Source organism: Nerophis lumbriciformis, linkage group LG07, assembly GCF_033978685.3.
Source record: "Nerophis lumbriciformis linkage group LG07, RoL_Nlum_v2.1, whole genome shotgun sequence".
In the NCBI taxonomy this organism is placed as follows: domain Eukaryota; kingdom Metazoa; phylum Chordata; class Actinopteri; order Syngnathiformes; family Syngnathidae; genus Nerophis; species Nerophis lumbriciformis.
This window is the reverse complement of record NC_084554.2, coordinates 37,729,797-37,752,971: the sequence shown is the minus strand read 5'-3', so window position 1 is coordinate 37,752,971 and position 23,175 is coordinate 37,729,797. Positions and strand designations below refer to the sequence as shown.

General features: G+C 43.7%; 1 protein-coding gene across 3 annotated transcripts; it reads left to right on the top strand.

The window, feature by feature from the left end:
• The first annotated feature begins 11,217 nt into the window (after positions 1–11,217).
• On the top strand, positions 11,218–22,952 carry LOC133609554 (inositol monophosphatase 1-like). Of its 3 annotated transcripts, none has more exons than XM_061965232.1 (10): positions 11,218–11,403; positions 11,530–11,588; positions 11,723–11,807; positions 11,914–12,053; positions 14,905–15,009; positions 19,915–19,960; positions 20,034–20,142; positions 20,215–20,323; positions 22,429–22,580; positions 22,731–22,952. In XM_061965232.1, the coding sequence occupies exons 1-10, from the start codon at positions 11,233–11,235 to the stop codon at positions 22,856–22,858; spliced, it is 1,104 nt and encodes a 367-aa protein (XP_061821216.1). In that variant the 5' UTR covers positions 11,218–11,232; the 3' UTR covers positions 22,859–22,952. The 3 variants fall into 3 exon arrangements, with proteins under 3 accessions (XP_061821216.1, XP_061821217.1, XP_061821218.1); XM_061965234.2 differs by having other exon boundaries at positions 11,371–11,403; positions 11,530–11,628; XM_061965233.2 differs by lacking the exon at positions 11,530–11,588 and having other exon boundaries at positions 11,352–11,403.
• Positions 22,953–23,175: the final 223 nt, after the last annotated feature.

The window sequence follows — 23,175 nt, the reverse complement described above, 5'->3', positions numbered from 1 at the left end:
GAATAGACAGCAAAGACAAGATACTTAACGTTTGAACTGGTAAACTTTGTTAATTTTTGCAAATATTAGCTCATTTGGAATTTGATGCCTGCAACATGTTTCAAAAAAGCTGGCACAAGTGGCAAAAAAGACTGAGAAAGTTGAGGAATGCTCATCAAACACTTATTTGGAACATCACACAGGTGAACAGGCTAATTGGGAACAGGTGGGTGCCATGATTAGGTATAAAAGCAGCTTCTATGAAATGCTCAGTCATTCACAAACAAGGATGGGGCGAGGGTCACCACTTTGTGAACAAATGCGCGAGCAAATTGTCCAACAGTTTAAGAACAACATTTCTCAACGAGCTATTGCAAGGAATTTTGAGATTTCACCATCTATGGTCCGTAATATCATCAAAAGGTTCAAAGTATCTGGAGAAATCACTGCACGTAAGCGGCAAGGTTGAAAACCAACATTGAATGCCCATGACCTTCGATCCCTCAGGAGGTACTGCATCAAAAACCAACAGTGTGTAAAGGATATCACCACATGGGCTCAGGAAAACTTCAGAAAACCACTGTCAGTAACTACAGTTTGTCTCTACATCTGTAAGTGCGAGTTAAAACTCTACTATGCAAAGTGAAAGCCATTTATCAACAACACCCAGAAACTCCACCGGCTTTGCTGGGCCCGAGCTCATCTAAGATGGACTGATGCAAACTGGCAAAGTGTTCTGTGGTCTGACGAGTCCACATTTCAAATTGGGAAAGAACCATCCAGATTGTTATAGGCACAAAGTTTAAAAGCCAGCATCTGTGATGGTATGGGGTGTATTAGTGCCCAAGGGATGGGTAACTTACACATCTGTGAAGACAGCATTAATGCTGAAAGGTATGTACAGGTTTTGGAGCAACATATGTTGCCATCCAAGCAATGTCTTTTTCGTGGACGCCCCTTCTTATTTCAGCTAGACAATGCCAAGCCACATTCTGCAGGTTGGCAACATTATCTTAACATTAAACATAGTTTGCTAAAAATGCTAAGCTATCATAATTGTTAAAATGATGCAAAAAAAACACTGTTTGCTTAACTTGCTGCACTACCTAACCACAATAACAAAACAAGTTAAAGTATAGCAACTGTTATTGTTCCTGGCACTCAGCATCAAGGGTTGGAATTGGGGGTTAAATCACCAAAACTATTACCGAGCGCGGCCACCGCTGCTGCTCACTGCTCCCCTCACCTCCCAGGGGGTGGAACAAGGGGATGGGTCAAATGCAGAGAGTAATTTCACCAAACTTAGTGTGTGTGTGAGACTATCAGTGGTACTTTAACTTTTAACTAGTTAGCCTGAAACGTTAATGATTTAAATAACTGTCTTGAATCTGCTAAAAACACATGATCCTATAATTGACAGCCTGGTACGACATGCACATCACCTTGATTCTCGCTGTTGAATAATACATTTTCAAAAAGCCGCGGAGACAGGAGGAAAGAGCGAAGAATCCTGCACACCTTTCCAAGACACACCCCCGACCTTGACCGACATGAGGGTGGTTGGCCTCAATTACAGCTGTGAATCCCAGGAGGTCAGCATCCAAAACATCCGTCATTCCGGATCAATTATTCATACTGGAGCTGCCAGGAAGACAGCAAGACTAATGTATTTGTTTTACTCGTCCTATTACCTCCCTCGGCTTTATCTCTTGAACGTTTTTTTTAGAGCAATCTCACGCTGCTTTCGGCTCCTGGCGGAACGTTCTAGAAATCCCTTCATCCTAATTGCTCAGAGTCCAGTGTCGCAGCCGAAGTTTGCTCATTGCTTGCACCAACCTTTAACCCATGTGCCAACATGTTGAAAGAGCCATATTGGACCAAAAATACAAAAAACAAATCTGTCTGGAGCCATAAAAAGCCTTATGTAAGTGTTATAATGAAGGCAACACATTAAGTAAATGTCTCAGAAGGTGGGATAACTCCTGGAAATGAATAGCTTAGAATGGCCAAAGGTATAGATGTGTGTGTCCAAATTAAAGGAAAGGACAGGCTGTCGTCTTTTAATGGATTTATTACAATATTTAGCTGTGGTCTGGAACAACATGGCACACAAACAACTATGAGAAATGCAGCCAATATTACATACAGATAATGTGTCTTGAGACATGCAAATACAAACTTAATACACAGAGGACATAAATAAAGGAAATTAAATGAACTCAAATATTCCTACAAACGAGGCGTAATGATGCAATATGTACATACCGCTAGCCTAAATAGCATGTTAGCATCGATTATTAACACTCCACGCAAGTCAACATCAACAAAATTCACCTTTGTGTATTCACACAGCATACAACGTTTGGTGGACAAACATGAGACAAAGCAGGAGTGGCAAGAGAGCACATTACTCCTGTTTTAGCCTCCCTCTACTGGCTGCCTGTGTCTTTTAGAGTCCATTTGAAAATTATTTACTTACATGGTCTTGCCCCACCTTACCTCTCTGAGGTGCTCCAACTCTATGCTCCCACCCGGTCCCTCGGGTCAGCTGATCAGCTGGCCCCTGGAGGTACCCAAATCAAAGCGCAAGCTTAGAGGGGACAGAGCCTTTTCTGTTTGCGGGTTCCAAACTCTGGAACGATCTAATCACCTCTCCATGTGAGACAGGCCCCTTCTTTGGCTACTTTTAAGACCCTTCTTAAAACCCATTTTTATTCACTGGCCTTTTAACCTGGCATGAGACTTTAAACTGTTTTTAACTTTTTAACTGCTTTTTATCTAACAAATTGTCCTTAAGATAATTTGTATTTGCTTTTTCAATGTGTATTTTACCTCTGTTTTGAATGTTATTTTTTAGTCTGTCCTTTGCCAGTATTTCTTTGTGTGGTGTACAGCCCTTTGTTCTTCAACTGTGGTTGTTTTTTAAAGGACTTTATAAATAAAGTTGGTATGGTATGGTATAAAAAGCCTTTTGGCTTTTTGTGCCATCCATTTGCCTTTTTAACCATTTTTATTAAAAGAAAAATGACACAATTAATACATTTTTCAAACTAAGACTCACTGACTTTGGCTCATTTTCTGTGAAGAACATATATCAGAATACATATTTAATGACCACACACCCCCCCTACACATTTCTATTACATATAAAATGTCCGGGTCCACTGGACCCGGGGTAAATAGAAGTGTGGAAATTGATGTTCTGTGTACCACACACACACACACACACACACACACACACACACACACACACACACACACACACACACACACACACACACACAGCAGGCCTAGACAGGAGGAGGACAGAGTGTAGGTACACAGAACATCAGAGGGGCAAATGTGCGAGAAAATGAGAGCAGACAGTGTTGACAAACAATGTTGCAACCTTGTGTGGGAACACAAAAGAAGAATCCCTGTGGGATGCAGAAACTGGCAGAGAAATTTCCCGTGCAACGTTCATATTGTTGTTACTCAGCCAGCGTTTGTGGGTCTGATGGACCCGTTGCATTTTGTGGCTTTTAATGCCTCACAATCAAACACTTTTATGTTAAAATACTGAACAGGGGTCGTATTTACCAAGCGTCTTAGAATTACTCCTAAGAAGTCTGCTAAGAGTTGACTTATGAGTAAAGAAATTCTTCGCTGAAAGCCGCACTTAAAAGTTAGTTATCAAGTGTCTTACTCACACTTTCAGCGAAGTGTAGGACTGAATCTTAAGTGACACACTTAGCGCTGAATTACGACATCACTATGTGCCGTAAACGGAATTTTAGGTGACGTCATTTCTGTCTCCGTAGAAATGACCAACCACGGAAGGGAATCCCTTGTCTAAGAATAAAGAAATATCTTAGAAATATTTAAGTGGACAATGGGAGTGTATATTTTGACAATAAACTACAAAATAATACAAAACAAACAATATTGGCAATGAATCAAAAATATGTTTCCTTTTCTTTCCAATTCATTAATTAGGCAACTAATTTGAAACTGGTGTGGGTGGCTCTATATACAGGTAAAAGCCAGTAAATTAGAATATTTTGAAAAACTTGATTTATTTCAGTAATTGCATTCAGAAGGTGTAACTTGTACATTATATTTATTCATTGCACACAGACTGATGCATTCAAATGTTTATTTCATTTAATTTTGATGATTTGAAGTGGCAACAAATGAAATCCAAAATTCCGTGTGTCACAAAATTAGAATATTACTTAAGGCTAATACAAAAAAGGGATTTTTAGAAATGTTGGCCAACTGAAAAGTATGAAAATGAAAAATATGAGCATGTACAATACTCAATACTTGGTTGGAGCTCCTTTTGCCTCAATTACTGCGTTAATGCGGCGTGGCATGGAGTCGATGAGTTTCTGGCACTGCTCAGGTGTTATGAGAGCCCAGGTTGCTCTGATAGTGGCCTTCAACTCTTCTGCGTTTTTGGGTCTGGCATTCTGCTGCCACCTTAACGTGGTAGAGGAGTTTGCGTGTCCCAATGATCCTAGGAGCTATGTTGTCCGGGGGCTTCCATGCCCCCTGGTAGGGTCTCCCAAGACAAACAGGTCCTAGGTGAGGGATCAGACAAAGAGCAGCTCGAAGACTTCTATGGAAATGCAAGAACCGAGACTCAGATTTCCCTCGCCCGGACGCGGGTCACCGGGGCCCCCCTCCGGAGCCAGGCCCGGAGTTGGGGCACGATGGCGAGCGCCTGGTGGCCGGGCCTGTCCCCATGGGGCCCGGCCGGGCACAGCCCGAAGAGGCAACGTGGGTCCCCCCTCCAATGGGCTCACCACCCATAGCAGGGGCCATAGAGGTCGGGTGCAATGTGAGCTGGGCGGTAGCCGAAGGCAGGGCACTTGGCGGTCCGATCCTCGGCTACAGAAGCTAGCTCTTGGGACGTGGAACGTCACCTCGCTGGGGGGGAAGGAGCCTGAGCTAGTGCGCGAGGTAGAGAAGTTCCGGTTGGATATAGTCGGACTCACCTCGACGCACAGCAAGGGCTCTGGAACCAGTTCTCTCGAGAGGGGCTGGACTCTCTTCCACTCTGGCGTTGCCAGCAGTGAGAGGCGACGGGCTGGGGTGGCAATTCTTGTTGCCCCCCGGCTCAGAGCCTGCATGTTGGAGTTCAACCCGGTGGACGAGAGGGTAGCTTCCCTCCGCCTTCGGGTGGGGGGACGGGTCCTGACTGTTGTTTGCGCTTACGCGCCAAACAGCAGCTCAGAGTACCCACCCTTTTTGGATTCACTCGAGGGAGTACTTGAGAGTGCTCCCCCGGGTGATTCCCTCGTTCTACTGGGGGACTTCAACGCTCATATTGGCAACGACAGTGAAACCTGGAGAGGCGTGATTGGGAAGAATGGCCGCCCGGATCTGAACCCAAGTGGTGTTTTGTTATTGGACTTTTGTGCCCGTCACGGATTGTCCATAACGAACACCATGTTCAAGCATAAGGGTGTCCATATGTGCACTTGGCACCAGGACACCCTAGGCCGCAGTTCTATGATCGACTTTGTAGTTGTGTCATCGGATTTGCGGCCTCATGTTTTGGACACTCGGGTGAAGAGAGGGGCGGAGCTTTCTACCGATCACCACCTGGTGGTGAGTTGGCTGCGATGGTGGGGGAGGATGCCGGACAGACCTGGCAGGCCCAAACGCATTGTGAGGGTTTGCTGGGAACGTCTGGCAGAGTCTCCTGTCAGAGAGAGTTTCAATTCCCACCTCCGGAAGAACTTTGAACATGTCACGAGGGAGGTGCTGGACATTGAGTCCGAGTGGACAATGTTCCGTACCTCTATTGTCGAGGCGGCCGATTGGAGCTGTGGCCGCAAGGTGGTTGGTGCCTGTCGTGGCGGTAATCCTAGAACCCGTTGGTGGACACCGGCGGTGAGGGATGCCGTCAAGCTGAAGAAGGAGTCCTATCGGGTTCTTCTGGCTCATGGGACTCCTGAGGCAGCGGACAGGTACCGACAGGCCAAGCGGTGTGCGGCTTCAGCGGTCGCGGAGGCAAAAACTCGGACATGGGAGGAGTTCGGGGAAGCCATGGAAAACGACTTCCGGACGGCTTCGAAGCGATTCTGGACCACCATCCACCGCCTCAGGAAGGGGAAGCAGTGCACTACCAACACCGTGTATGGTGCGGATGGTGTTCTGCTGACCTCGACTGCGGAAGTTGTGGATCGGTGGAGGGAATACTTCGAAGACCTCCTCAATCCCACCAACACGTCTTCCTATGAGGAAGCAGTGCCTGAGGAATCTGTGGTGGGCTCTCCTATTTCTGGGGCTGAGGTTGCTGAGGTAGTTAAAAAGCTCCTCGGTGGCAAGGGCCCGGGGGTGGATGAGATCCGCCCGGAGTTCCTTAAGGCTCTGGATGCTGTAGGGCTGTCTTGGTTGACAAGACTCTGCAGCATCGCGTGGACATCGGGGGCAGTACCTCTGGATTGGCAGACCGGGGTGGTGGTTCCTCTCTTTAAAAAGGGGAACCGGAGGGTGTGTTCTAACTATCGTGGGATCACACTCCTCAGCCTTCCCGGTAAGGTCTATTCAGGTGTACTGGAGAGGAGGCTACGCCGGATAGTCGAACCTCGGATTCAGGAGGAACAGTGTGGTTTTCGTCCTGGTCGTGGAACTGTGGACCAGCTCTATACTCTCGGCAGGGTCCTTGAGGGTGCATGGGAGTTTGCCCAACCAGTTTACATGTGCTTTGTGGACTTGGAGAAGGCATTCGACCGTGTCCCTCGGGAAGTCCTGTGGGGAGTGCTCAGAGAGTATGGGGTTTCGGACTGTCTGATTGTGGCGGTCCGCTCCCTGTATGATCAGTGTCAGAGCTTGGTTCGCATTGCCGGCAGTAAGTCGGACACGTTTCCGGTGAGGGTTGGACTCCGCCAAGGCTGCCCTTTGTCACCGATTCTGTTCATAACTTTTATAGACAGAATTTCTAGGCGCAGTCAAGGCGTTGAGGGGATCCGGTTTGGTGGCTGCAGGATTAGGTCTCTGCTTTTTGCAGATGATTTGGTCCTGATGGCTTCATCTGGCCAGGATCTTCAGCTCTCACTGGATCGGTTCGCAGCTGAGTGTGAAGCGACTGGGATGAGAATCAGCACCTCCAAGTCCGAGTCCATGGTTCTCGCCCGGAAAAGGGTGGAGTGCCATCTCCGGGTTGGGGAGGAGATCTTGCCCCAAGTGGAGGAGTTCAAGTACCTCGGAGTCTTGTTCACGAGTGAGGGAAGAGTGGATCGTGAGATCGACAGGCGGATCGGTGCGGCGTCTTCAGTAATGCGGACGCTGTATCGATCCGTTGTGGTGAAGAAGGAGCTGAGCCGGAAGGCAAAGCTCTCAATTTACCGGTCGATCTACGTTCCCATCCTCACCTATGGTCATGAGCTTTGGGTTATGACCGAAAGGACAAGATCACGGGTACAAGCGGCCGAAATGAGTTTCCTCCGCCGGGTGGCGGGGCTCTCCCTTAGAGATAGGGTGAGAAGCTCTGTCATCCGGGGGGAGCTCAAAGTAAAGCCGCTGCTCCTCCGCATCGAGAGGAGCCAGATGAGGTGGTTCGGGCATCTGGTCAGGATGCCACCCGAGCGCCTCCCTAAGGAGGTGTTTAGGGCATGTCCGACCGGTAGGAGGCCACGGGGAAGACCCAGGACACGTTGGGAAGACTATGTCTCCCGGCTGGCCTGGGAACGCCTCGGGATCCCCCGGGAGGAGCTGGACGAAGTGGCTGGGGAGAGGGAAGTCTGGGCTTCCCTGCTTAGGCTGCTGCCCCCGCGACCCGACCTCGGATAAGCGGAAGAAGATGGATGGATGGATGGATGGCATTCTGCATCTTCCTTTTCACAATACCCCACAGATTTTCTATGGGGCTAAGGTCAGGGGAGTTGGCGGGCCAATTTAGAACAGAAATACCATGGTCCGTAAACCAGGCACGGGTAGATTTTGCGCTGTGTGCAGGCGCCAAGTCCTGTTGGAACTTGAAATCTCCATCTCCATAGAGCAGGTCAGCAGCAGGAAGCATGAAGTGCTCTAAAACTTGCTGGTAGACGGCTGCGTTGACCCTGGATCTCAGGAAACAGAGTGGACCGACACCAGCAGATGACATGGCACCCCAAACCATCACCCAACCATGCAAATTTTGCATTTCCTTTGGAAATCGAGGTCCCAGAGTCTGGAGGAAGACAGGAGAGGCACAGGATCCACGTTGCCTGAAGTCTAGTGTAAAGTTTCCACCATCAGTGATGGTTTGGGGTGCCATGTCATCTGCTGGTGTCGGTCCACTCTGTTTCCTGAGATCCAGGGTCAACGCAGCCGTCTACCAGCAAGTTTTAGAGCACTTCATGCTTCCAGCTGCTGACCTGCTCTATGGAGATGGAGATTTCAAGTTCCAACAGGACTTGGTGCCTGCACACAGCGCAAAATCTACCCGTGCCTGGTTTACGGACCATGGTATTTCTGTTCTAAATTGGCCCGCCAACTCCCCTGACCTTAGCCCCATAGAAAATATGTGGGGTATTGTGAAAAGGAAGATGCAGAATGCCAGACCCAAAAACGCAGAAGAGTTGAAGGCCACTATCAGAGCAACCTGGGCTCTCATAACACCTGAGCAGTGCCAGAAACTCATCGACTCCATGCCACGCCGCATTAACGCAGTAATTGAGGCAAAAGGAGCTCCAACCAAGTATTGAGTATTGTACATGCTCATATTTTTCATTTTCATACTTTTCAGTTGGCCAACATTTCTAAAAATCCCTTTTTTGTATTAGCCTTAAGTAATATTCTAATTTTGTGACACACGGAATTTTGGATTTTCATTTGTTGCCACTTCAAATCATCAAAATTAAATGAAATAAACATTTGAATGCATCAGTCTGTGTGCAATGAATAAATATAATGTACAAGTTACACCTTTTGAATGCAATTACTGAAATAAATCAAGTTTTTCAAAATATTCTAATTTACTGGCTTTTACCTGTATACTAGCCCACTGCAGCCACCTGCAGAAATCAACATGGAATCGAAAAGAAAACCAAACTGGCGAGAGGAGGAGACACTGTTGTCAGTAGAGCTTCCGCTCCCTGAACGTTCGCACACGTCTCTCTCGCCTCAGTGCCATCACCCGCTGGCAACTCCTAACCACTTCGGACACCTCTGAAAGTCTCTTAAATATCGTGGAGATTAGGAGTGATTCTTAGACTTAAAGGGGAACATTATCACAATTTCAGAAGGGTTAAAACCATTAAAAATCAGTTCCCAGTGGCTTATTTTATTTTTCGAAGTTTTTTTTCAAAATTTTACCCATCACGCAATATCCCTAAAAAAAAGCTTCAAAGTGCCTGATTTTAACCATCGTTATATACACCCGTCCATTTTCCTGTGACGTCACATAGTGATGCAGATACAAACAAACATGGCGGATAGAACAGCAAATTATAGCGACATTAGCTCGGATTCAGACTCGGATTTCAACGGTTTAAGCGATTCAACAGATTACGCATGTATTAAAACGGATGGTTGTAGTGTGGAGGCAGGTAGCGAAAACGAAATTGAAGAAGAAACTGAAGCTATTGAGCCATATCGGTTTGAACCGTATGCAAGCAAAACCGACGAAAACGACACAACAGCCAGCGACACGGGAGAAAGCGAGGACAAATTCGGCGATCGCCTTCTAACCAACGATTGGTATGTGTTTGTTTGGCATTAAAGGAAACTAACAACTATGAACTAGGTTTACAGCATATGAAATACATTTGGCAACAACATGCACTTTGAGAGTGCAGACAGCCCAGTTTTCATCAATTAATATATTCTGTAGACATACCCTCATCCGCTCTCTTTTCCTGGGGGTCTGGCGGCAGATTTCTTTGACTTTATCGTTGGAAATGCATCTGCTTTGAGTGTCGCAGGATATCCACACATTCTTGCCATCTCTGTCGTAGCATAGCTTTCGTCGGTAAAGTGTGCGGAACAAACGTCCAATTTCTTGCCACTTTCGCATCTTTGGGCCACTGGTGCAACTTGAATCCGTCCCTGTTCGTGTTGTTACACCCTCCGACAACACACCGACGAGGCATGATGTCTCCAAGGTACGGAAAACAGTCGAAAAAACGGAAAATAACAGAGCTGATTTGACTTGGTGTTTGAGAAATGGCGGATTGCTTCTTGAGAGCGAATAATAGAAAGGCGTTTAATTCGCCAAAATTCACCCATTTAGAGTTCGAAAATCGGTTAAAAAAATATATGGTCTTTTTTCTGCAACATCAAGGTATATATTGACGCTTACATAGGTCTGGTGATAATGTTCCCCTTTAAGAAAGTTGATAAATAGCTTTTATTCTTAAGTTTGAGAGTAGGACTAAATTTCGCAAGTTCTCAGGACTTAAGTGTAAAATGGCACTCTAAGACGCTTGATAAATACGGCCCCAGATGTTTATTGGGATAAGGTAAACATCAGTTCAGTATTTTAACATAAAAGTGTTTGATTGTGAGGCATTAAAAGCCACAACATGCAACGGGTCCATCAGACCCACAAACGCTGGCTGAGTAACAACAATATGAACATTACACAAGGGTTAAAGCATTACATGGATTCAATTATTTAAGATGTCAATAAACTTCTCAATCAATCAATCAATAAAACACGTCTTTCTGTGGCAGCGTCGGAGAAAGTTGCACATGTAAACAAACTATGATGAGTTCAAGCACAGCCGAAATTTGTAGTGAAGCATAAACAAACATATTAAACAGTGGGCTTTCTGACAATTAGGAAGGTTTGTGTTATGTTTGTCCTCCTATAGAAAATATATTAAAACAACAAATATATTTTTACCCCATATTTTTCCATTTTTACATATTTTTGAAAAAGCTCCAAGGAGCCACTAGGGCGGTGTTGCCGACCCCCGGTTTAACCAATATTAGTTTATTCGGCCTCCGCAGACTGGATGTAACATTTGTGCCAGATGTGTTGACTCACGCTGGATGGCAAAAGAAGACTTGCACATCAGGGCTGAGTCAATGCAAAGTGCGGAAAGAATGGCATGTCTGAACGAGCCTTGCCTGCCTTTAATGCAAACACAAGTCTTATATTGTCGCCACTACATTTTGATACTGTATCATATTATCGAAAAAAAAATGTGCAAAAATGACTTGTGCCACAACATATTTTGAAAATATTCTCTCGGCGTGGTTGTGATTGCAAACGAGCCGTAGCGTGTGCAGCAGTGAGATGATTCAGGAGAAAATTTTCCACTTGCTTACATTGATATGTGGCCAAATGCTGCTGCATATTGTCTGAGGTGTGTTTTTTTGTCTGAGGCGGTGCTAGTACTTTTCCGACAGCCATCCTCGGCTGACACACCTAAAGGTTCATTTCTCAAAGCACGGCGCGCCAGAAGTCAGAAGAGGTTTCCACTGCGTGAACCATCAATTCTCAAGGTAAAGCTGTTGGTCTGTTATATTACAATGTAGTCTATTGAAGTGAGCTATTTTTAGACTAGAGCCAAAGCTTATTATATGAACTGCTCAGTTAACTGATCTTTTTATTTTTTTTATTTTTTTTAGCTTGTACAGTTTGGTGCTCCTAAAAGAGGCGTGTCTCGGGAAGCTTTCTTCTGCAGGATGTCAGTCAGTTGTACAATGCATTGTTTTGTGAAAGATCAGGTGTCTTTATGAGCCTCACACAAATGTTTGCCTGGTTTTGCATGCAGCAGACTTTCATGCACTGAACTGGCTTGTTTTCAATTTTGCGGTGAAGGAAAAGAAAAGCGGACGAAACGATGGCGGACCCGTGGCAGAGGGCGTACGATTTCGCCGTGGAAGTGGCGAGAAAGGCCGGGGCGGTACGTTTTGAGTCATCTGGGAATCCGTGCAATGACAACAAAACGCGGGAAATTCTGACAAATGAGAGAAAAAAACCTGCCATCTTTTGTTTTTGTGTATGTGCAGGAAATTAGGAAAGCCAGCGAAAGTGAAATAAAGGTGATGACCAAGAGCTCCACCGTCGACTTGGTCACCAAGACTGACGAGAGGGTGGAGAGAATTATCATCGACTCCCTCAAACAGGAATTTGGAGAGGACACCTATGCGTGAGTCTTGTTGGTCCTATATTTATATAGCGCTTTTCTCTCGTGACTCAAAGCGCTTTTACATAGTGAAACCCAATATTTAAGTTACATTTACACCAGCGTGGGTGGCACTGGGAGCAGGTAGGGTAAAGTGTTTAGCCCAGGGGTCGGCAACCTTTACCAGTCAAAGAGCCATTTTGACCAGTTTTACAAATTAAAGAAAACAATGGGAGCCACAAAAATCTTTTGAAATTTAAAATGAAATAACACCGCATACAAAGTTTTTTTTTTGCTTTTTGCTGTGTATAAACCAAGGGTCTCAGACATGCGGCCCACACCTTAATATGAAATTTGAATGTTAGTGCGGCCCGCGGGTTTTATATGAATGGCGCTTGATAGCGTCATGCTTGTCAACCCTCCCGATTTTTCCGGCAGACTACAAATTTCAGGGCAACTATTCTCTCGGACGTGCCGTGATGGTACATCATTTGGCGGCCACTGCGACCAGTGTGCCGGCCCAGCCACAAGTTGTATGGGGCTTCGGCTTGCCAACGTAAATGACAGCAAGGCATACTTGGTCAACAACCACACAGGTTACACTGACGGTGGCGGTATAAAAAACTTTAAGACTCTTACTAATAATGCGCCACAATGTGAACCCACACTAAACAACAATGACAAATACATTTCGGGAGAACATCTGCACCGTAACACAACATAAACACAACAGAACAAATACTCAGAATCCCATGCAGCCGTAACTCTTCCGGGCTACATTATACACCCCCGCTACCAAACCCCGCCCACCTCAACCGACGCACAGAGGGGGGGGTTGATGTGTGAGGGAACAGGGTTAGGGTGGGGGCGGGCTTTGGTGGTAGCAGGGGTGTATAATGTAACACGGAAGAGTCAGGGCTGCATGGGATTCTGGGTATTTTTTCTGTTGTGTTTATGTTGTGTTAAGGTGCAGATGTTCTCCCGAAATGTGTTTGTCATTCTTGTTTGGTTTTGGTTCAAAGTGTGGCGCATTATTAGTAAGAGTGTTAAAATTGTTTTATATGGTCACCGTCAGTGTAACCTGTGTGGCTGTTGACCAAGTATGCATTGCTGTCACTTACGTGTGCAAGCCAAAAATGCATATAATAAGAGTCTGGGCTGGCACGCTGCTTATACAGATTGTAAAGGGCGCTTTATGCTGTACCATCATGGCACGTCATTATTAATATAGTAAGGGTTAAAATCGGAGAATATTAATCCCGGGAGTTTTCTGCGAGAGGCACTGAAATCCGGAAGTCTCCCAGGAAAATCGGGGGGGTCAGCAAGTATGCAGCTGAGCAGCATCAGAGTGATCAAAGAGCCGCATGCGGCTCCGGAGCCACGGGTTGCCGACCCCTGGTTTAGCCCAAGGACACAACGGCAGTGACTAGGATGTCGGACCCTGGAACCCTCAGGTTTGTTGGCACGGGCCGCTCTTCCAACTGAGCCACGCAACCGCCAAGTTAGGAAATGCCTTACCCTGACCACTTTTATGCTTTTGCTAGACTATGGAGACTTGCTTTTTATGAATGCAACCGACACTTATTAGAAAAAAACTGGATGCCGTATATCACTCACGTTTACCGTACGTTTTATTTCTGGTTGTAGCAAACTTGTCCACCCACCAATGCACTTTGGGTGCAACGGCAAACATTCCATCTTTGTCAGGCCGCAGATTTTCTCGATGGATGTTTCTTTTTATACATTAAGTTAAAGTTAAAGTACCACTGAATACATCACTTCTTGTTCTGGTTCCACCTTATTTATGTTCTTTTATGCGGAGACACTCCAGTCGCTACGGTTTAAGGTCACAAGACATCCTTGGCGTGTTGGTTCCTAGAGCCAACACAGGTGTCGGTAAAAAAGCCTTCAGGTTTGCTGCGCCGCGGTCATGGAAGGAATTACAGAACTCATCACTTTGGGAGAATTTTGAGGCCATTTTGAAAGGATCGAGAAGCTGTTTCTATTGGGCACTGAACTTGTTTTTATTGAAAAATGTTTACTTATTGCGTATTTTTTCTGTTTAAGTTGTAAGTAATTTGTACTTTTCACTATACTGTGCGACTGCTCCTGTTTTTGTTGCTCTATGTATTTATGAAACCTGTTTTTTGCTGCCCTCTGGGCCAGGTTCATTTTGCAAAAGAGTGTTGTATACAAGGCAAAGGGAAGGAGGCAACACCAGGGCAGAACTGCGGTTTAGAAGGTTTTTTAAAACCTTTGATGAATATGTGGGGTGTGTAGGCTACCACTAGTGAAGGAAGGCGGACAATGTGTAGAATTAACAAAGTGGAATTTACCAGAGGGTGTTGTCGGTGCGTGTCGAATCCAAGGGAGAAGGCAGGGAGGCAAGCAGTCGGGGGCTGGAGAGAGGCAACGATGTCCGGGTCCAAGCAGTGGTCGAGGATCGGGGAAGGCAAGCAAAGATCTGGGAGGAGGTCGTGAGGCAAGACACGATCACAGAAGACACTGTGGAAAACACAGAATACATCAAGTCGGGATCAAGGGAAAGCACAAAAAGGCGAGCAAGGAACAAGTGCCAGACGTGATGCTTACTCAGGGGAGATTGGCTACGTTCTGGCGAAGGTCTCCTGGCTTCGCTGGTCTTTTATGCCGCTCCCTCTTGTCAGGTGCAGGTGCGCTAATGCATGATTGTCTGCAGCCTTGTCGCTGTGTGGGTGTGCTGCGCCCAGCACGTGCAGGGGCGTGTCCGGGCAAGCAGCCAGAGGAGGAATCTTGACACTCAGTTGCAGGAGCAACACGGGTTCGAGTTTTTACCTAGTCAAATAAAGGGAAAACAATTAACCAACTGTTTTTTTTTTTTTCATCCCTTCTGCAGTTTTATAGGAGAGGAGTCGGTGGCAAAGGGCAAACCGTGCATTCTAACCGACAAACCTACATGGATCATTGACCCTGTGGATGGAACCACCAACTTTGTTCATGGGTAAGACACCGCTGTGTAACACAGCCAAAAGTCGCAGAACAGTACCAGTTTCATTCATGTTGAAGTACAAAGTTGTATCAAGTATCCTTGTGTAGCAATGAAAAAGTATATTAATTTTATGTAAATCAAAATACAAAATGGGAAAACAAATATTTTTGAACCATGCTGTTGCCGATCCACAGTGATAGAAACATTAGAAAACAAACTTACTTGGGACACACTCACACTGTTCTACATCACTTCCTAATTAGGGCTGTCAAACTTTTTAATCACAATATCGCAGTTTGTTCATTGTTAACTCCAGTGACATGCGGTGAGGTTGATGGCTGGTGAGGCACTGACTTCATCACAGTCAGATTTACAAACATATGAACCCTAAAGAGTATCTTATTCACCATTTGATTGGCAGCAGTTAACGGCTTATGTTTAAAAGCTCATACCAGCATTCTTCCCTGTTTGGCACTCAGCATCAAGGGTTGGAATTGGGGGTTAAATCACCAAAAATGCCCACTGCTCCCCTCACCTCCCAGGGGGTGATCAAGGGGATGGGTCAAATGCAGAGGACAAATTTCACCACACCATGTGTGTGTGACAATCATTGGTACTTTAACGTAACTTTAACTTTACACATACAAACTGTAGCACACAAAAAAGCACATTTAATAAAAAAACGTTATTATGGTCTTACCTTTACTTATAAATGAAGTCCATGCGCCGCTCCTTCTGAACAAAAGCATCGATGACTTGTTTATAGAAGTCTTCCTTATCTTTCTTCAGTTTTAAAAGTCTCTCTGTTTCGATGGAGATCTTCCTTTAATTATTACCTCCTGCTTTGATTGAAAGTCCAGTCTAGAAAACTGTTCTGCCCTCACTATATGTGTTGAGGTTATACAGCTTGGCAGACAGCTAGCAACCAATCCAGGACGTTCTAATAAAGTTCCAAAGCTGATGAATCCATTTAGGCTCTTTATTGTTGTTGATCTTGCTTTGTCTTGCACTGGACTTTTTTTTTTTTTTTTGTAAAACTGAAATACACACAATGAGAATGCATAAGCTATATGATTCAATCAACACACTGAAATGTAATACACAATATGTAAACATCAGCTCCACACAAATACACAGCACCACCATCAAACAAACACTGCTGAGTGTTGAAACTATTTCTATGGTGGAAATACACCACCGGCAGCCATTTTAAGTCCTCAAACATCAATTCAATTAGTGCACAAAAATCGTTTTTCAATACACATCTTACTATCAAAATTAGCCACTTTCCACCTTCATATTGAGCCACATAAACAAGTTAAACAGTTTACTTACAGACTTATCTTTTCCAAGGCTTGTAAGAGGTAACACAACTTGTCTACTTCTTATTGTCTCATGAACTGAACTAACATCGTAAACCGGAAGTGCCCAAACAGCATTTTCCCATCGCCACAAGGTGTCAGTAATAGTCCACAATAAAACGGGCATAACAAAAACTGTTTTATTTTAGATATGTAATCCTCCATGTTAAAAGTCCAGGCGAGAGAAAAAAATAAACAATCGCTAACTGTTGCTGCTTGTTGTCACTTATTCTGCAGCCGAGTAGTCGCAAAAATGTTCCCTGGGATCACTAGTGCCCTCTACCACCATGAGGCGGGATTACTGCGAGCCTCAGCCAGTGCGTCTTCGCAGCCGTTTTATGATTGCTCAGCACAAGAAATACATTACACACATACAGTTGTTGACAAAATACACTGTACATTATATACCTCAGCTAACTAAACTATGGAAATGTATAATATAATTCATATAGCAATACGGTCTCACTGCACAGCAGGCCAGCAGTTAGCCGAGTCATTGCGCAATCCATGGTGAGGCTCAACTGGCTGCTGACTCACCGCAAGTCTCTTCTCAGTATTTGAACGGCAAATGTGAAAATTCAGCGATTTTGAATACAAATTATCTAAAACTAGTGAAGTTAAATGGGAAATAACTTTATAGTATAATCACTGGACACATATAACAATTTAATTTTTTTTTTTTCTTTTTACTTTTTTTTTCTTTCCATGATGGCAGGTGTGGCCCCGCCTCACCTGACATCATCATGCCATCATCATGTTCAAGTTTTTATTACCATGACTGGACAATTAGTTTGCGTTTTATTTTAATGATGCGGTTTTTAAACCGCTCAACACATAATGGACATAAACACGCTTTCATTAAAAATAATTACCTGCAGTACGTTGGTGTCTTGCCAGATGTTGTATTTTGCAGGAATAACAAATTTGTATTCCTGCTGTCGAAGCACTTGCATTCAGAGGAGAGGAGATACACCATGTTCAGATACCAGTTTCGCAAATAAACAACCCAACATGTGGATTGTTACCATCATGGTTGGTTTGTAGAAGATGTTTGGTCATGTGATTTGTGATTTTCTACCTGAATGAATGCTTCCATTATTCTTTACAATTCATGTTGTACAAATTTATGGAATTCGTATCTCTGCATGAAAGTTTTTTAAACTTCTCTATTAATTTTTACAATGTAATATTCAGCCTGATAAACATTCTGTAATTGCGGACTACCAATCAGAACAGGTTATAAAAGAATATACTGTACTTTATTTCAAGCTGCCAAAAAAATATTTATTTTGGTAGAAATATCCATTACATTAGAAAACATAATTGTAAAGTAAGATGATTTTTTATTTTGTAATGGTAAACTGGATTTGACGCAGATCTTTATTGTAAAGTCGAAAGTGTGTGATAGGTATGAAAAGCGGTGTTTTAACATGTTTTGATGACGTGAAAGTCTCCTCAAAAAGTGACTCCGGACTTCCTCTTTACCGTCTTTCTTAAAAAAATGGTCTTGTCTTGTCGGAAGAACGAGTACCATGGCTTTGGATCTGAGATTTTGCATAATCTATCCTTTGTGCATTTCTGCTCACTATTTTCCCGCTTGTGGCTCAAAAGTAATTGAACGCCATTACATTTCCCACACTACAGAATGAGAAGGAGTCAGGACGCATGCACGTTAATTGCACTTTAAAAAAAAATGTGCGTCCATTAAAGGAAATTATACTTAACACGTTATTGCGTTAACTTTGACAGCCCTATTGAAATTACAACATTGTTTCACTGCAACTTTCCCGACCTCAATGACAAATTCCTTTAAAGAGTAACTGCACTTTTTTGGAATTTTACCATGGATGCCCCTGCTTATTTCAGCAAGACAATGCCAAGCCACGTGTTACATCAACGTGGCTTCATAGTAAAAGAGTGCGGGTACTAGACTGGCCTGCCTGTAGTCCAGACCTGTCTCCCATTGAAAATGTGTGGCGCATTATGAAGCCTAAAATACCACAACGGAGACCCCCGGACTGTTGAACAGCTTAAGTTGTACATCAAGCAAGAATGGGAAATAATTCCACCTGAGAAGCTTAAAAAATGTGTCTCCTCAGTTCCCAAACGTTTACTGAGTGTTGTTAAAAGGAAAGGCCATGTAACACAGTGGTGAACATGCCCTTTCCCAACTACTTTCGCACGTGTTGCAGCCATGAAATTCTAAGTTAAATATTATTTGCAAAAAAAAAAAAAAGTTTATGAGTTTGAACATCAAATATCTTGTCTTTGTAGTGCATTCAATTGAATTTGGGTTGAAAAGGATCTGCAAATCATTGTATTTGTCACGTGGGGGTCGCAGCTATCTGCGGGGTTGTTCTTCCAACGCAAAAGAGACGGCTCCGGACGACAGCGTGGAGGTAGGCTTGGATTTATTGACATAAATCACTCACTACCACAAAACACAAAAATACAACCAAAAAAGGCAAGTGTGCCTAAAACACAAGAAGCTGCTAATTAACAGAAACTAGGACATGGACATGGAAACTTACTTGGTCAAAACGAGACATGAACCGGTGTGACATAACGACAATGCAGGCAGAACGAGTGATGAACAAAGATAAGCTTAAATAACAGTGACATGATTGGTGACAGGTGTGTGTGAGTCCAAACGTGGAACAGGTGAAAGTAATGGGTAACCATGGAAACAAAACAAACTCAAACAAGGAAGTGAAACCAGGAACTAAGGAAGTCCAAAACTAACAGCATAACTAAACAAAACATGATCCGGACCACAGATCATGACAGTATTCCGTTTATATTTACATCTAACACAATTTCCCAACTCATATGGAAACAGGGTTTGTACAATGCTGGGTGGACAGTGCATGTACTGTAATTGTAATAACGATCATGATCAATATTATAGTAACTCAATCGATGGGACAGTTGTGCGTTTGGTCCAGCTGGCCGGGGACGTTTCACATTGATTTTGCGCCAACGTTTGAGCTTCTCTTTGTGTTCGCTTCTATAACCAGCAGTTCATCCTCTGTATATTCAGCTTCAAAAAGATAAGGTTGTGAATCATCATTTGTCATAAAAAAGTCGTCTTCGTTGTCTGTTAACAAGTCTGCCATGGTTAGACCACACTCGCGTTTGTTTCCAGAAGTAGGAACACACATTTGTTGCCGGAAGTCGGAAGTGCGCTGCTATGGAAACAGAAATAAATCCGCTGAGGAAATAGGTTCCGGTATTGCTTACAATAACCAAAATGCGGTAAATATTGTACATATTACATATTGTTATGAATGTATCTGTCATTACATTAAATATATACTTGCAGCGTGTGTATAAAACGTTGATAGAGGGTTTTGAAGTTGTTGTAGAGGGCTTTGAAGGCTACAACGGTGACTCCCGTTAGTCGCATCTTGCATGTATTTTTTTTATCATCTTTAAAATCCTAGCAAAAAAAAAAGACTTATGTTCTTGTCGCTCATAATGATTGTGAACAATAGGCAAAATTCCCAAAAAGTGGAGTTCCCCTTTAAGATTCCTTCTTGCCTTCTCACGTTCACAGGTTCCCATTTGTGGCCGTGTCCATCGCCTTTGCAGTCAAAAAGGAGGTACGCACTCATTAAGTCTGCAGATCTGTTAGTTACCTTGTTGGATGGAGAAAGTAACAACAAATGTTTGCAGTTGGAGTTTGGCGTGGTCTATAGCTGCTTTGAAGACAAGATGTACAAAGCCAGGAAAGGGAAAGGAGCTTTCTGCGACGACGAGCGCATACAGGTGTCGGACGTGACAGGTAACCCGTGGAAATGCGTTATACTGGCACCGCAACCTTTATACTAACCCTCGTGGCATGCTGTCACTGCAGATATTCATAAATCCATCATCGTCTGTGAACACGGTACAAACAGGAACGCAGAAACGGTCAACAAAATCTTCTCCACCATGCAGAGGATTCTCCGCATCCCAGTGCACGGGTTTGTGCTTCTTTCTTGAAATGTCAAAATGTGCTGCTCCCTAATGCCAAGACCGTATAACTGCGGACGAAATAGAAAACAGGGTTCGTACGGGTGCTTAAAAACCTTGAAAATGCTTGGATTTTAATGTTGTGTTTTCAAGGTTTGAAAAATGCTTGAATTTTGGGTGAAGTGCTTGGAAATGCTTGGAAATGTTCATCATATTTCTCGGCAGTCTGACTCAAAAAGCTATTTATAAAATGGAAAAAAATAAAATAAGTTTCCTTAAAAATGAAAGCTACACGCTTGATCAGTTGGCTTTGCACGAGCCCTTACATTAAGTTGTTGTAGATACGGATCTGGGTCGCCCCCAAGAGGACAGTGGTGCATCGGTCCATCATGCCGGGAGGTTGTCGTTTTAATGAACATGATGTATGCATGAATTATGATACAAACAAGTAAACAATAATGTTATTTGTTGTAAGGAATGATGTCTACATGAATTGTGATACAAACAAACAAGTAAACAATAATAATTAATGTTATTTATTAGGGATGTCCGATAATGGCTTTTTGCCGATATCCAATATTCCGATATTGTCCAACTCTTTAATTACCGATACCGATATCAACCGATATATACAGTCGTGGAATTAACACATTATTATGCCTAATTTGGACAACCAGGTATGGTGAAGATAAGGTACTTTTAAAAATTTTTTATAAAATAAAATAAGATAAATAAATTAAAAACATTTTCCTGAATAAAAAAGAAAGTAAAACAATATAAAAACAGTTACATAGAAACTAGTAATTAATGAAAATTAGTAAAATTAACTGTTAAAGGTTAGTACTATTAGTGGACCAGCAGCACACACAATCATGTGTGCTTACGGACTGTATCCCTTGCAGACTGTATTGATATATATTGATATATAATGCAGGAACCAGAATATTAATAACAGAAAGAAACAACCCTTTTGTGTGAATGAGTGTAAATGGGGGAGGGAGGTTTTTTGGGTTGGTGCACTAATTGTAAGTGTATCTTGTGTTTTTTATGTTGATTTTAGTTTACAAAAATTTTTTTATAAAAAAAAAAAAATAACCGATACTGATAATAAAAAAAACAAAACCGATAATTTCCAATATTACATTTTTAAAGCATTAATCGGCAGGCCGATATTATCGGACATCTCTATTATTTATTGTAAGGAATGATCTATACATGAATTATGATACAAACAAACAAGTAAACAATAATTAATGTTCCATCCATCCATTCATCTTCTTCCGCTTATCCGAGGTCGGGTCGCGGGGGCAGCAGCCTAAGCAGGGAAGCCCAGACTTCCCTCTCCCCAGCCACTTCGTCCAGCTCTTCCCGGGGGATCCCGAGGCGTTCCCAGGCCAGCCGGGATATATAGTCTTCCCAAGGTGTCCTGGGTCTTCCCCGTGGCCTCCTACCGGTCGGACGTGCACTAAACACCTCCCTAGGGAGGCGTTCGGGTGGCATCCTGACCAGATGCCCGAACCACCTCATCTGGCTCCTCTCGAATAATAATAATTAATAATTAATAATAATGAATGTTATTTCTTGTAAAGAATGATGTTTACATGAATGATGATGATGATGATACAAACAAACAAGTAAACAACGTTTGCAAACACCAATGACATTGTATAGTCTACAGAAAAACTGCTTCATTTTCTATGCCCCATTCAGTTAATGATAACTGCTGGTTCAATGTTAGGATGAGGTTTTAGCAGATTTTCCGTATTTTTCCTACAGACAGCATTTGGTGACCTCAAACAACAAGGCTATAGATTGATTCACACTGGTTTTCGCCTTTTGTAGGGTACTGGAAAAACTGGAAAATTGATCTTGAAAGTCCTTAAAAGGTGCTTGAATTTGGCCATGGAAAAGGTGTAAAACAAGCTATTCATTTCAGTTGAAAATCACTGTAAATTTCTTGTGTAGCATTTAAAATTGTAACTTGTCTTTTTAAAAAAAAAAAAACATAACCACGTACTTGTTTTTTTCCCACTCGCCTTAAAACATCAAAGCTCTTTTCTTATTATTCCTCGCTTTTTCTGCGGCTAATTTGTACCATTTGCCCTTATACACACAGGCTCCGTGGGTCGGGGACTGCCGCCACCAACATGTGCCTGGTGGCGTCCGGGGCGGCGGAGGCCTTCTCTGAGATCGGGATCCACTGCTGGGACATCGCGGCGGGGGCGGTTATAGTGACAGAAGCGGGAGGAGTGCTGCTGGATGTCGACGGTGCGTATGCTTTCAAATGTGATCAAAGGGCCTCGCTGCAACACGGGAGAGCGTTGAGGTTCCCCGCCAATAGATGAAAGCGGGGTGTATTCTTTTGAAAACTTTGCACATGAAACCCATCCTAATAAAAGCTTTGTGTGTATAATTTAGGGGGGCCATTCGATTTGATGTCACGGAGGATGTTGTCCGCAAACAACGACGTTATCGCCAAGCGGATCATTAAGGAAATTATAATATTCCCCGTGGAGAGGGACGATGCGGTGGTGAGCATGAAATGAGAGGATCTTTGCACCTTGTTTTTAGTAACATTGGAGGATATGCCAGTGTTTTCTGTACTCTATGCGAATAAAATGACCACCTTTAGGATCACCAGTTTTCTTTGTGTATGTTTATTCATGACTAAACTGGAGCCACTTTACAATGCACGGTGGAACAGGGGTTAGTGCATGTGCCTCACAATACGAAGGTCCTGGGTTCGATCCCCGGGCTCGGGGTCTTTCTATGTGGAGTTTGCATGTTCTCCCCTAGTGTGTGAATGTGAATGTTATCTGTGTTGTCCCTGCGTTGAGGTGGCGACTTGTCCAGGGCAGTGTTT